Genomic DNA, 15,876 nt, shown 5'->3' with positions numbered 1-15,876 from the left:
TGGTTTGCATATTTTTTGCCAAATAATAAGTTTTGTTATAATCAAATTTGCATATATTAACATGAAGCTCCTTGATTCTGTGGTACTTAATATGAATTTGTGTGTGTGTGTGTGTGTGTGTGTGAGAGAGAGAGAGAGAGAGAGAGAGAGAGAGAGAGAGAGAGAGAGAGAGAAAGAGATGGAGAGATATACTTAACCCAGGAATTGAACCCAGGGCTCTGTACATACTAGGCAAACACTTTATCACTAAACTATATCCCTGTTCTCTTTATTTTAATTTTTTTTTTTTTTTTGGACCAGAAATTGAACCTAGAGGCATTTAACCATTGAGCCACATCTCCAGTCCTTTCTATATTTTATTTTGAGTCAGAGTCTTGCTAAGTTACTTTGGGCCTCACTAAATTGCTGAGGCTGGCTTTGAACTCATGATACTCTTGCCTCAGCCTCCTGAACCGCTGGCATTACGGGCATGGGCTACTGGGCCCAGCTCTGGTAGCTTATTTATTCATTTATTTATTTATTCATTTTTTGGTACCAGGGTTGAACTCAGGAGCACTCGATCACTGTGCCATATCCCCAGGCCTATTTTGTATTTTTTGTAGAGACAGGGTCTCACTGAGTTGCTTATACCTCATCATTGCTGAGGCTGCTTTGAACTTGTGATCCTCTTGCCAATCTCCTGAGCTGCTGGGATTATAGTCTTGTGCCACCATGCCCAGTTCATTTATTTTTTTTATTATTTTTAAATGTCTTTTATTTTTTAGTTGTAGTTGAACACAATACCTTTATTAAATTTTTTTTACGTGGTGCTGAGGATTGAACCCAATGCCTCACATGTGCTAGGAGAGTGCTCTACCGCTGAGCCACAACCCTAGCCCTCATTTATTTTTATTACTGAATGATATTCCATTGTGTGGACATTCCATAGTTTGTTTATTCATTCACCTTTGGAAGAATATAAGTTGAGTGCAGATGAAAAATTCTCAATTAATTTGGTTAAATACCAAAGAGCAGAATAGATTTGAATTATATGGTAGGACTATGTGTAGTTTTTTAAGACATTGCTAAACTGTCTTCCAAAGTGTACTTTCCCACCAGCAATATATAAGAGTTTCAGTTTCTCCATATCTTTTTCATTACTTGTTACATTCATAATTTTGATTATAGCTATTCTAGTGTGTATGCTATGATCTCAGAGTTTATCTCATTGTGGTTTTAATTTGCACTTTCCTAATGGCTATTGATATTGAGCATCTTTACATGAACTTATTGACCGTTTGTGTATCTTTAGAGAAATGTCTATTTCTATCCTTTTTTCATTTTTAGTGGGATTATTTATCTATTTATTGAGTTGCAACAATTTTTTATGTATTCTGTATACTAGATCCTTAACTGACATATGATTTCTGGATATTTTGTTTTGTGATTTTTCACTTTCTTGGTGTATTATCCTTTGATAATTTTTATTTTGATGGAAGTTCAGTTTATCTATACTTTCATTGATTTCTTGTGTTTTTGTTGTCTTATCTAAGAAAGTATTGCATGGTCATTTTCCTTGTAAGAGTTTTTAATAGTTTTTGCTCTAAACTTTATTTCTCTTGAACATTCTGAAGTAATTTTTGTGTATGTTGTAAAGTCAGTGTCCATATTAATTCTTTTCCATGCGTATATTCATTTGTCCCAGCATCATTTGTTGACAAGGTTATTCTTTCACCCTTGAATGGCTTTGGTATTCTCAAAACTCAATCGACTATATATATTTATTTTTGACTTTTTAATTCAGTTCCATTGGTTTACATGCCTGTTATTATAACACATACATTATCTTTTTAAAAGATTTTTTGGTAATTGTAGATGGACAGAATGCCTTTATTTTATTTGTTTACTTTTATGTGGTGCTGAGGATTTGAAACCCAGTGCCTCACACATGCTAGGCAAGCACTTTCCCACTGAGCTGAGCCCAAGAAACCATAATATACTACCTTGATCACTATAGCTTTCTAGTAAGCTTTGAAACTGAGAAATCCTCCAACCTTTTTCTTTTTCAAGATTACTTTGGCTTTTATGACTATTGCAGTTCCATGAGAATTTTCGAATTGGTCTGTCCATTTCTTGGGGCGGAGGGAAGCCCCATTTTGATGGGTTTTCATTAAATCTGTAGATCAGTTTTGGGAGATTGCCATGTCAAATCACCTTTTCAAAACATATTTATGTAACACCATCACACATTGTGAGTCATAGTATTTCTGGAGATGGATATTGCCTCATTCTTTTCTTAGCTTTTCTGTCAGGAACAGGAGACAATGATCCAGACATCCATGAAACCTAGCTTTTTTGTTGTTTGTTTAAATCTGTTTTTTTACTTGCTAGTCCAGTAAGGTATTATGTGGGTTATTTGTTTTTGCTATTTAATAAATAATTGAACCATGTTGTCTGTATGTTAAGTAGACATTTTAAATTTGACTGTACTTAGTTGGATTGTCTACAGTGTTATTTATAAGCCAAAGCTAATTGTGTGAATACATATTAAAACAGAGATCATGGAGCACTAACCTAGACCCACAGAACTAGATACCCCATGCTGGGTCCTGGGGATATATATTTAAATATGTTCTAGAGGTAACTTTTTATGTGTACTACAGGTAAACCTAGGGTATTGCATATGCTAGATAACACTCTACCACTGGCTACATCCCCAGCAACCCTCTACCTTTTAAAAAATTGGAGATAGGGTCTCACTAATTTGCCCAGGCTGGCCTTGAACTTGTGATCCTTCTTCCTCAATCGGAATTCCAAGGAGCTGGGATTATAGGTATGCACTACTTTGCCCAGCCTTTAGCTGATTTTAATGTGCCCTAGTTTGAGGAACCATAGATTTAGAAAGTATTTTGCTCTGAGAGGTCTAACCCATTCAACTAGTCAAAACTTGTTAATCTGATATTCACTTTGAAAGCTCCACATGAATTTCAGGGCTAGAGTATAATGATTGCTGACTCACTTGACTCTTCCTTTGAAACCTCTGAGGCAGGTGGAATTTGTTGTGTTAACATCTGTTTATCTTTGAAATATTTTCCCCTGGGTTTATAGTGTGGAGTTTATGGTACATTGGCCCTACTGTGTAATGCTGTGCTTTAGAAAGTCTGGATAGAGAGGATTAATTAAATGAAAATCACTGAATTCTGTCTATGTCATGGGTTAGCTAAATAAATAGCCTTTTGTGTCCTAACAGGAGTAGACTTTTTCTGGTTTAGGCTTTCCACATGGTTTATTATCAAGTATGACAACTTGTCGTGTGTAATCAACATCACATTAGTCTCATGAGAATAGGCACTCCTTTAATCAGCTGCTTTCTTTAATCTGGTGGGGTGAGCCATAAGGTAACCAAGACATTATTATCATTTTTGTGTGTGTGTGGGGGGGATAGTGGTGATATTGGTGGTGGTGCAATAAGCTATGTGGGTGTGTGAGTGTTTGGAGTGTACAGATTTTCTAAAAAGAGATAGGTGACAGATGGCAGATAAAGCATTCATGAGTTCCTTATTTGTCACAGTGCATCAAAAATTATACTCATGTGTTCTAGGATTCAGTAATAATTTTGCTTACTAGAAGCATTAGTTTCTAATCTGTCTCACCATGATTTATTAGAGCCTGGGCAAATCATTTAAATTCCAAGTCCATATTCTTCACATTATGAGGAGGATGGACTCGACAATTTTTATAGACTATAAATCTAAATCCAGGGTTTGGGGTCGTAGCTCAGTGGTAGACTGCTTGTTTAGCATGTTTGAGGCACTGGGTTAAATTCTCAGCATTGCATATAAATAAATAAAATAAAAAATAAAAGGTCCATCGACAACTAAAAAAAAAAAAAAATTTGTAATCTAAATCTAGCCAGGCATGGTGGCACATGCCTAAAATCTTACCAGCTCAGGAGGCTGAGGCAGGAGGATTGCAAGTTCAAAGCCAGCATCAGCAAAAGCAAGGTGCTAAGCAACTCAATGAGACCCTGTCTCTAAATAAAATACAAAATGAAGCTGGGGATGTGAGTCAGTGGTCAAGTGCCCCAGAATTCAATCCCTGACCCACCCCCCAAAAATCTAAATCTAAAATCCTGATTTGGACATTGTTTAAAACTCTCATAAGCATGGAGATAATAGTTGAGGTCTGATTCTTTCCTTTGTTCTCCCTATTATCTATCATGAGCCATCATCATAAATAGTCTATTTATTGTGCTATATGTGTCATTGATCTGTTCTCATGCTTTCATGTGAAATGACTTCTCATTTTATTTCTTTTAATGTTTATCATTTCATAGCTTTAAATATATGGATAACATTTTTAGTCCTCTGAATTTATATATAATTTTATTTTTGTTAAAAGTTATATATAAATCCAAAGGGGTTTCTTAAGGGTCTTCTCTCCTCAGCAAGGTTTCATATATACCTAGACAGTGCAGTGAGAGGTTAATCTATACATGTTCTTCTATTCATTGTAATCCTTTAAATTCCAAGTCCATATTCTTCACATTATGAGGAGGATGGACTAGACAGTATCATATTAGATATTGGTAGGTACCATTTTCAGATATTTGAGACTTACTTAGTCCACGCTGACTCAAGTCTTACAAGAATCAAATATCTTAAAATGTTTATAACGTAGTCAGAATAATGATAATAAAGTATAAAGTCATCAAACAATATAGGATAGTATATATTTGTTATATTATGTATCAGACTAACTGATATCAAAAGTCTTTCACCAACCTTTAAACAAACAAGTCATGAAAACATCATGAAGAAATAGACTTAAATTGGATCTTGAAGGGTGAACCAAATTTGAATAATCAGGAAAAGAAGGGCAGTCTCTGTAAGGTAAAAATGTAGCATAATATGTTTTGTTTAGCAACAAGTTCAATGTTTTTTTTAAATTTCTTTAGTGGTAGATGGACACAATACCTTTATTTTATTTTATTTATTTATTTATTTATTTATTAATATTTATTTTTTAGTTCTCGGCAGACACAACATCTTTGTTTGTATGTGGTGCTGAGGATTGAACCCGGGCCGCACGCATGCCAGACGAGCGCGCTACCACTTGAGCCACATCCCCAGCCCTATTTTATTTATTTTTATGTGATGCTGAGGATCAAACCCAGTGCCTCACACATGCCAGGCAAATACTCTACCTCTGAGCCACAACCCCAGCCTCTGGATTTTTTTTTTTTTTTTTTTTTTTTTTTTTGAGTCACCGGCATTACGGGCATGCACCATTCTACCCATTGCAATACTGGATTTTAAAAAATTCCTCACCACATATAATTTGATGTGGCTTAAAAGAATGTAGAATGGAGGGCTGGGATTGTGGCTCAGTGGCTGAGCGCTCGCCTTGCATGTGTGAGGCACCGTGTTCGATCCTCAGCACCACGTAAAAGTAAATAAATAAAATAAAGGTATTATGTCCATCTACAACTAAAAAAATTTTTTAAAAAAGAATATATAATGGAAAAATCTAAATAATAAGTAAAATCAGAAGTAGGGACACTGCATATTTCCATGGTGGAAATAGCAGAACACAGATATGTAATCTCTAATGTTATGTACAGTTATACTAGCATTGAGCAGTAAATTTTGATTCTTAGAAATAGGGGAAAAATTTGCTCCCAAAATATAGGCTCTAATCTCTAGGGTATATAAAGAACTCAAAAAGCTAAGCACCAAAAAACAAAAAAAAAAAAAAAAAAAAAAAAAAACAAATAACACAAATAAATAACACAATCAATAAATAGGCCAAGGACCTGAACAGACACTTGAACAGACACTTGAACAGACTCAAAAGAGGATATACAATCAGTCAACAAATATATGAAAAAATGTTCATCATCTCTCACCATTAGAGAAATGCAAATCAAAACCTCTATTGATATATCATCTCACTCCAGTAAGAATGGCAGCTATTATGACGACAAACAACAATAAATGTCGTCGAGGATGTAGGGGAAAAGCACACACATACATTGCTGGTGGGACTGCAAATTGGTGCAGCCAATATGGAAAGCAGAATGGAGATTCCTTGGAAAACTGGGAATAGAACCACCATTTGACCCAGCTATCCCTCTCCTCGGTCTATTTCCAAAGGACTTAAAAACAACATACTACAGGGACACGGCCACAACAATGTTTATAGCAGCACAATTCATAATAGCTAAACTGTGGAACCAACCTAGATGCCCCTCAGTAGATGAATGGGTTAAAAAAAATGTGGCATATTTACACAATGGAATATTAGCAATAAAAAGAGAATAAAATCATGGCATTTTCAGGTAACTGGATGGTGTTGGAGAAAATAATGCTGAGTGAAGTTAGCAATCCCCAAAAAACAAATGCTGAATGTTTTCTGTGATATAAGGTGACTGACCCATAAATGGGGTAGGGAGGGGGAGCATGGGAGGAATAGACAAACTCTAGAGGGCAGAGGGGTGGGAGGGGAAGGGAGAGGTCAGGGGGTTAGCAATGATGGTGGAATGTGATAGACATCACTATCCAAAGTACATGAATTGGTGTGATCATACTTAATATACAAACAGAAATAGGAAAAATTGTGCTCTATATGTGTAATAAGAATTGTAATGCATTCTGCTGTCATGTATTTAAAAATAAAATCAATTAAAAAGAGAGATGGGGGAAAAGTAGAGGGATATTTTGTTGCAGGAGTAATTTTTTTTCATAACTAGAAGCTATACTATTTTGATTTGGGTAGAGTATAGATCTTCAAAGTCCCCATCCCCACCGCAGCAAGGCATGGTGGCATACATCCTCAGCTTCTCAGGAAACTGAGGCAGGAGGATCTTATGTTTATGGCTTAACTGAGCTACTTAGCAAGACCCTGTCTCAAAAGAAAAAGGGTTGGGGATATCACTCAAAGATAGTGTCCCTTGGTTCAGTTCTCAAAAAGATGTTATAGTGTTATAGAGCACAGAAAATGCAATAGAAAATGTCAAATATCGAATGTGATATTAGGCTTCAAAACACTGTTTCTAATGTGATTCTGTATAAAGCTAAGGAAATGACACCAAAATTCAGCTCAGTTAACAAGAAGTCAACACTTTGGGGACCAAGATTATCTGTATATACTTTTCTGATGGTCTAGATTAAAATGATAACATTTAGAATGTAGAGAAATGAAGACTATTCAGGAAGCCTGATGTTTCAAGTCATATGAAGAAATTTATAAAAAATTAAATCCAATGGGTCTGTTCTCTGGCAAGGGTCTAAAATGATCAGGTATTCTGTTTCTGATTAAGGGCAAGTCAAGAGCAAAACAATAGATGTTAAAATTGAAATATTTTTGTGGAATTGAGAAGTCTAACCATACTTTTCTCAACCTGATTGTTATCTTGCTCCTATCATTGAAGTATGTTTGCAATATCAATAGATAAAAAAAGGATTTCTCTTAAAAGTACTGTTATTCACTATAGTCCATGATGATGATTTGATCAAAATTCTTACATTTTAGTATGGGAGAGATTATTTTAGCCTGGAAAAAATTTAAACTGGGCATGGTGGCACACACCTATAATCCCGGTGTCTTGAGAGGCTGAGGCAGGAGAATCACAAGTTCAGAGTCGGCCTCAGCCTCAGCAAAAGTGAGGCAGTGAGACCTTATCTCTAAATAAAATAAAAAATAGGGCTGGGGATGTGACGCAGTGGTTGAGTGCCTCTGAGTTTAATTCCCTATTACCCACCCCCCAAAAAAATTTTCCCAGGCCTCCACATACCCACTCTCAGTTTATAATATAGTTTCCTTCATTTGCTTAATGTACTGCAATTTTGTAACATTTTGTAACATTGTTGCTAACATTGTTGCTAACTGTGCAGTTAGCAACAATCAGCACTAAGGGAGATAAATCAAGAATGTAATATAGGCAATTTTGGTAGGACAGGGGACTTACAAAGAAAAGATTTTTAACAAATCCAGAGAACAGAGCAAGAGGAAAACAAAAAGTTTTTTCTGTAGGTTAAATGTGGGACAATTTGGGGGTACAGCAGCATAGTTCCTTTTATACCTTTAAAAATCTTCAGAGGACTAAGGTGTAGCTCTAGGTAGAGCACTTGTCTAGCATGTACAAGATTCTGGATTTAATCCCCAGCACAGTAAAATAAGTAAGTAAAATAAAAAGTTTCAGCCAGGTGTGGTGGTCTCCTGTAATCCCAGCGTCTCAGGAGGCTGAGGTAGGAGGATCACAAATTCAAAACCAGCCTCAGTAATGGCAAGATGCTAAGCAACTCAGTGAGACTCTGTCTCTAAATAAAATACAAAATTGGACTGGGGATGTGGCTCAGTGGTTGAGTGCCCCTGAGTTCAATTCCTGGTACCCCTTCTGTACCCCCCTACCCCACCCCGAAAAAAAAAAGAGATAATTAAGGATCTTTATAATCTGAAGTGGGGAGAAAGAATCCATCTCCCATCACCACTAAAGTTACAAGTTTTTGCTTTTGTTTTTGTCTGGTGGTGCTAGGGATCAAAACCAGGGCCTCTGGGCTGGGGATGTGGCTCAAGCGGTAGCGCGCTCGCCTGGCATGTGTGCGGCCCGGGTTCGATCCTCAGCACCACATACCAACGAAGATGTTGTGTCCGCCGAGAACTAAAAAATAAATATTAAAAATTCTCTATCTCTCTCTCTCTCTCTCTCTCTCTCTCTCCTCTCTCACTCTCTCTTTGAAAAAAAAAAAAAAAAAACCAGGGCCTCACACAACCTAGGCAGGTCCTCTTCAGCTGAGCTACACCCACAGCCCTCTTTTAGTTGGCTTTATCATAGTCAGCTTTTTAAAGAACAGATAGTATACAAAAAGAGAGAACTTACATATATTAATTTCTTAATTTCCTGTTGAGTTCATGTGTTTCTGAAGGTTCTGCTCTTTTTTCTCTATTCCTGGCAGAAATGTGGTCTTATTCTTTTCTGTTTTTATCAGATTTCATTCAACAGCAGGTTCCCTTTGTTGCCCAGGCTGGACTCAAACTCATGGGCTCAAGTGATCCTTCTGCCTCAGCCTCCTGACTAATTGGTACTACAGGCATGTACCACCACACTTGGCTTCCAGATTTCACTTTTAATAGACCCCAAAACATCTAGTTGTTATTGTTTCTTAGTGGTTGAAAAAAATATTTCCTAGCCTCCCTAGCCTTGACAATGTGATTTAATTTTGCATTTTCTGACTGAATAGTTTAAAATACTATAGTATTTTAATGGCTTCCATCTCCCTCTTTCAATAGTAACTTTCTTGTTGGTTTCAGGGGTTCAACTAGATATAGCTTCACAGTCTCTGGACCCAGAAGTATTTTTAAAAATTAAACCTGAAATTGAAGAAGAGCTAAAATCCCTGGACAAAGAGATTTCTGAAGGTCTGTTTATTCTTATTTTCCTCGTCAATTAGCAGATTCTTTCTGGTTAGTTTGGTTTTCTGTGGCTTAGTTTGATTTTCATAGTAAGTTATTCTCAACATTACACAACTTAACTGGTATGGGATTATAAGGATATGAAACTAGAAGGTAGCCTTTTTTTCTTTTCCTGGGGGACATATTTGTAAGTTTCTCAACTATACCCTACCATTTAGATGTAGCCTTCTCTGGTTTTAAGCAATGAATTAAATGATGTTAAGGTTCTTTCCATTCAATATGATTTGATTTATATTTGGTAACTTTATAACTAATAACAGCATGAAAAAGAGAGCTTCTCGTTTTTACATGTATATAAGCTATAGAGTGTTATAGTGTAAGTATCATTTTCTAGCCACATATTTTGCACTGAACACTACTTCATCGTAAGTTTTAAAAATAATTGTCTTTCTACTAGCTGTGTGAAATTATAGTCATTAAATGAACATTTACCCAATTGTTCCTTTATTACTGAGAGGAGCATTTGGTTACTTCCTGTTTTGCCTTCCACAAATAATTCTACGTTGAACGTTTTGCTCAGTGATTTTAAAAAATGACTTTATTGAGGTATATTTCACATACCGTAAAATTTACCCATTTAGAAGTTGCAGTTAAGTGGTTTTTAGTATATGCACAGAATTGTGTAACCATCCCATAATCTAAATTAAGAATACTTTCAACTCTATTTTTTTTTTCTTTTTTTTTTTAAAGAGAGAGAGAGGAGAGAGAGAGAGAGAGAGAGAATTTTTAATATTTATTTTTTAGTTCTCGGCGTACACAACATCTTTTGTTGGTATGTGGTGCTGAGGATCGAACCTGGGCTGCACGCATGCCAGGCGAGCGCGCTACCGCTTGAGCCACATCCCCAGCCCCTACTTTCAACTCTACAAAAAGAAATACTATGTAGATTAATAATCACCTCCACTAACCCCACCCCAGTCCCACCCAAAGCAACCACTGATCTGCTTTCTATTTCTGTGACTTTGCCTATTCCAGGTATATCTGTAAATGGAATCATGTACTATGTGGTTTTTTTTGTGACTGACTTCTTTTACTTAGCACAAGGTTTTTAAGGATCATTCATGTTGTAGCAGGTATCAGTATTTCATTATTTTTTGCTGTTGAATAATATTCCATTGTATGGATATGCCATATTTTGTTTATCCATTCATCAGTTGATGGACATTGATGGACATGGAAGTTGTTTCCAGTTTTTCACTATTATGTATGATGCTGCTGTGAATGTTCTTGTACACATTTTTTTAGAGCTTTATAATTATACACAGTAGTTGGATTCATCCCAACAAACTCATACATGCATGGAAATTGATTACCCTTTTCCTTCCCATCCCCCCTTCCATCCCCCATTCTCCTTCCTCTGCTCTACTAGAATTTGTTTTACAGTACTGGGGATTGAACCCAGGGCCTTGTGCAGGCAAGGCAAGCACTCTACCAACTGAGTTATATCTCCAGCCCACTACCTAATAATCTTTAATGAGCAAATTTATAAATCATGTTTATAAATCAGTTACCTGTTAGTACAGAGAGAATCTGAATAGAAATATATAAATAATCCAAAAGCCTGTTGATCTTCTCTTTTATATTCATTTTATCAACTTTTTTTTTAAATGGTGTTGGAGATTGAACCCACAGCTTTGTGCATGCAAGGCAAGAACTCTATATCTATATCCCCAGCCCTTCATTTTATCAACATTTTAATTTATTAAATTTCCAGTTCTCTCTTAAGTCTTGATACACAGTCTCCCCCCCTCCCGCTCCCTTTTGAGATGAGGTCTCACCAGGTTGCCCAGGCTGGTCTCTAATTCCCAGGCTCAAGCACTCTTCCCACCTTAGCCTCTTAAGTAGCTGGGACTAGAGGTCAGCCACAGCACCCAGTTTCTTCATGTACATTTTGATATTAGAAGTGCTGCATAATAAAATGGGCAAAAGGGAGAAAGGAAAAAAGAGCAACAAAAGGTGTAAATATAATCTCTAAGTCCCATATTATCCAGAGCTAATCATTAAAATGAATACTCTAGGGGCTGGGGTTGTGCTAGAAGTAGAGCACTTGCCTAGCATGTGTGAGGCACTGGGTTCGATTCTCAGCACCACATAAAGTAAAATAAAGACATTGTGTCCATCTATAAGAAAAAAAATAAGTATTTAAAAAAATGAATACTCTAAAGCTTGCTCAGACAGCAAAGTAATTACGAACTCTGTAGGCATTTGCATCTTTCTTGGATGTAAGCAAGGTGTATTAAAATTTGCAGCCTTCTAGGAACAAGCCAAGATGAATGCACAGCATTTTATGAAAATAATTGGTAACTCTGAGGAGTGGGTGTAAACCACTTGCTTTACTGGGATTCTGTGCTTACATCCAGCTTGCACCCTAAAATGACAGTCATTCTCCCTATTCTTCCTAGAGTCAGGGAATGGATAAGTTTCTATAACATGAAGTTGGGAAATAGAGAAGCTGGTAATTTGAACTAAGAAGAGGTAGAATATGATTATGATTAATTTTTCCATATTTGGCTCTTATATTACCTTCATAGTTTTAAAATTTATCTGTAGAAATAATTGAGATGGAAAGTTCATTTTAATAAGAAATGAAAGCAATGGACTCATTTTCCGAGTTGGAACACACTCATCATAGAGTGTGATTTAAGAAGTGGTGCATTTATAAAAGCAAAAACAAAACCTTAAAAATAAATATCAAGAGAAGAATAATAGAGCCTAGAGTTAACTCTCGTTTATTATTCTTATGCTAAATTGGCCAGTAGGCATAAACTAAATTGGTTAGATATTCCCCCTCTGTGCTGGGGATAGAACCCAGGGCCTCTCCCATGCTAGGATTCCAGTAAGCAATATCCATAGCCCTGTTAGTGTATTTTGACATGTCAGTATAGTTGCTTTCTTCTTTTAAAACTGATTTTCCATTAAAACTCTGCCTTTAAAAAAAACTCTAAAAATTAAGCACACTTATTAAAATTGTATTTGTTTTTTATGGATGAAATAAAATCATGTAAGTAAAAAAAAAAAAAAAACTCTAAATTTAGAACCTATCAACTTTTATATTCCAGATAAGATTAATATCTATAATGCTTATCTGACCTTTATAAGTGGTTATAACTATTAACTTTTTCCTAATATTAAATATCTTAGTCCCATGAGCTTTTTTAGTACAGCTTTTGATATTATTTACTAAATTGGTTTTTCTCTTGCCTTGTCTTCAGCCTTCACCAGCACAGGCTTTGACCGTCACACTTCTCCAGTGTTTAGCCCTGCTAACCCAGAAAGCTCAATAGAAGACTGCTTGGCCCATCTTGGAGAAAGAGTATTTCAGGAACTGAAAGAACCTCTGCATAAAGCATTGCAAATGCTCCTCAGCCAGTGAGTTACCATTGCTGAGTGGGAATGTGCTTCTCTAAGTAGTCTCGGATCTCTCATGCGGCGCTGGATTGGTTAAGGCTTTGTTTTAGGTGAACAGTGTCATTTCTTTTCTTACTTTTCTTCGCTTTTTTTTCTTTTGCTTTCCCAAAGCATCTCTGTGTTTTGAATGACAACTTTGCCTCTAAGTAGTGATTTAACTGTTCCGACAAAGATTTGATGGTTTGTATTATTTATTGAGCTATCAGATTTCAATGGATGCATTTAACCGTGTTGTAAACATAAGCTATTGCACTTGTTCTGACCACTTTTTACTATGGTTCTTTCTAGTTGGCCAACATAGATATAATTGCTGGAGTTTTATGCATTATAATTTGATATCAGCATTATATTTTAGATTGTATTTAAGATTATATCCATATCCCAGATATCGCTAAACTTTAGGGACTTCTGTCCATGGAACTACTTTCACATTCTTTTTTTTTTTTTAATTTTTATTGTAGACAATATTTGTATTGTCTACAATAAAAATATTTTTAAAATATATTTTTGTTTTTAAATATTTTTATTTTACTTATTTATTTTTATGTGGTACTGAGGATCGAACCCAGTGCCTCACATGTGCTCTACTACTGAGCTACAAACCAGCCCTACTTTCACATTCTTATAGTAGACTTCCTTCCTAGCTATGCATCAACCATATTAAAGCTAGAAACTTATTAATAAAAATGAAAGTATATTAAAATAGAACAAATTCATTTGTTGTAAATCTTAAAAGTTATTCTTTTCTAGTTCTTTGCTGACAATTATTAAGGAATTGATGTGAGTTAGCGACATATTTATCTTAATGAAGATTGACAACTTTATAAAATAGGAAGAAGACTGTTGTTTATTAAAAGAGCCAAAATTCAGATGCTAAATTACTGTTGTAGTACTTTACTACAACAATAATTTCTTACTTTTATGTAGGGACAATTTATATATTTGTTGCAAGGAAGCAATTTTAGGAGAATTCAGTTAAATGAACAAACAGAAAACTCCTAATTAGGGAAATGAAATCATATTTGAAATTTTTTAAAAAAATATATATTTTTAGGTGTAGATGGACACAACACAATGCCTTTATTTTTATGTGGTGCTGAAGATCAAACCCGGGTCCCGCCCGTGCTAGGCGAGCTCTCTACCGCTGAGCCACAATCCCAGCCCCATATTTGAATTTTTTAATCTTAAAAAGTTTGTTTAAGCCAGGCATGGTGGCTCATACCTGTAATCTCAGTGACTCAGGAGGCTGAGGCAGGAGGTTTGCAAGTTCAAACTCAGCCTCAGCAACTTAGCGTAAACAACTCAGTGAGACCCTGCCCCCTGTTAAATAAATAAATAAATAAATATGGCTCAACAATCCCTGGTACCAAAAAAAAAAATGTTTAAAGATAAAAGTGAAAGAAATATATAGGTGCCAGGAAATAGAACTTAAATAGGAAATGTGGATCAAAATAGTGATGTCAAAAAGTGTTCAGTGGAGCCTTAAGCACTGAAGTTGCTATAGGAGCCCCTGAAAAGGTAAGGGGTAGATTGAGTTAGTGGGGCTTATTAGGACCACTCTACTCTTCTTAAGCCAGGATGCTATACTTCCATATGATTTTAATATATGAAGTTTCATGTAAGGTTTGAAGAAAGAAATTTGCAACTTTCACAAAAAGGAAACCAACACAAAAAACCTTGTAAAAGCTATTGGGAGTAAAATAACTAAGTGATAGGCACAGGCAAAAGATTCTGTTTCTAATTTGATGGAAACCATTTATGCTTTGAAACCTTTTCATTCTTTTTTTTTTTTAATATTTTTTAGTTGTTAATAGACCTTTATTTATTTATATGTGGTGCTGAGAATCAAACCAGTGCCTCACACATGCCAGGCAAGTGTGCTACTGTTGAGCCCCAGCCCCTGAAACCTTTTCATTCTTTATGTCAGTTTTTTCATTTGTTAACTTTAACATTGCTTTGATAATATCAACTTTTCCGAGAAGAGTATCATATAGTTGTTGTTTTTTTTTAATATTGTTCCTGGAGTCTTTTTGTAATCTACAGAAAAAAATTTGATCTCATCTCACTATAAATTATGTTTGCAAGAAAATTGGTTTAGATGAATGTTTTCCCAAGCCTTGAATACCAGTGCAGTTATTTTAATATATTTTAGTTGTCAGTGGATCTTTATTTTTTATATGCAGTGATAAGAATCGAACCCAGTGCCTCACACATGCTAGGCAAGCACTCTAATGAGCCACAACCCCAGCCCCAGCATAGCAAAGTCAGATCTTCCTGTGAATAAAATTTTTTCAGAAGTCTACTTTTGAAAGTTTTAAATTTTGTTACTAATACCTTGAAAATAACTAACTGGTGATATATTAGAAGTATTATACAGGTTGAAGGCAATATCTTAAGGTGGAAAATACCATCTGCTCCTCCAAACAGTTTTGTTAAAGTAGGAAATTACAGTAATGCTGAACTCTTCATGCGGAACACCAGCAATTTTAAAAGGTACCCACCTCTCTTTTTTTTTTTTTTTCTCTAAGGCCTGATTAGGTTATTCATCTTCTTAACTTTTCTATGTATTAGATTTTTTTTTAATGTTTTAAGCTGCTGCATCTCTTATGTGTACATGTAATGTTTCAAATCATGTTTCATTCTGAAGGATGCTAAAGTACTTTAGCCTGATAGACATGCTACCTATAAGGACTACTGTGACCCACAGCAGCATCAAACAGTTCAGGAAAGGAAGTGAAGGGACTGATGTACACAAGTAAAACTTCAGGGAGAATATAGGTAGGTAGACTACATAGTATCTACTGAAGTTCAAGCTTTACAAGAATGTAGTGTATACTCCATGGCTTCTTGAAAGAATACTAAGCTTACTTTAATGAGAATGTGATATCAGGAAGGTAGTACATACTGTATCCATCTTACCATTAAAAAGATCATCCCTGGTATTTCAGTATCACTCTAATATTGATTTGATATTGATGTGTATAAAAGATTTTATGTATGTCTTCAGAACTGTTT

The 15,876-nt window shown here is 35.5% G+C and overlaps 1 protein-coding gene across 8 annotated transcripts in view; it reads left to right on the top strand.

Moving 5' to 3' along the window:
* Positions 1 to 15,876, top strand: part of BCL2L13 (BCL2 like 13) — a 79,014-nt gene that overhangs the window by 29,274 nt on the left and 33,864 nt on the right. For 5 of the 8 annotated variants that reach the window (XM_081311138.1, XM_081311133.1, XM_081311136.1 and 2 more), the window contains 2 exons: positions 9,292 to 9,399; positions 12,666 to 12,822. In XM_081311138.1, the coding sequence (XP_081167264.1) occupies positions 9,292 to 9,399; positions 12,666 to 12,822 (265 nt within the window). Of the gene's footprint in view, positions 1 to 9,291; positions 9,400 to 12,665; positions 12,912 to 15,876 lie in introns of those variants that run through there. The other 3 variants (XR_014024169.1, XM_081311135.1, XM_081311137.1) reach the window with 3 other exon arrangements.

This window comes from Spermophilus citellus, assembly GCF_964194105.1.
Source record: "Spermophilus citellus genome assembly, chromosome: 10".
In the NCBI taxonomy this organism is placed as follows: Eukaryota; Metazoa; Chordata; class Mammalia; order Rodentia; family Sciuridae; genus Spermophilus; species Spermophilus citellus.
This window is presented reverse-complemented; position numbering and strand designations above follow the sequence as displayed.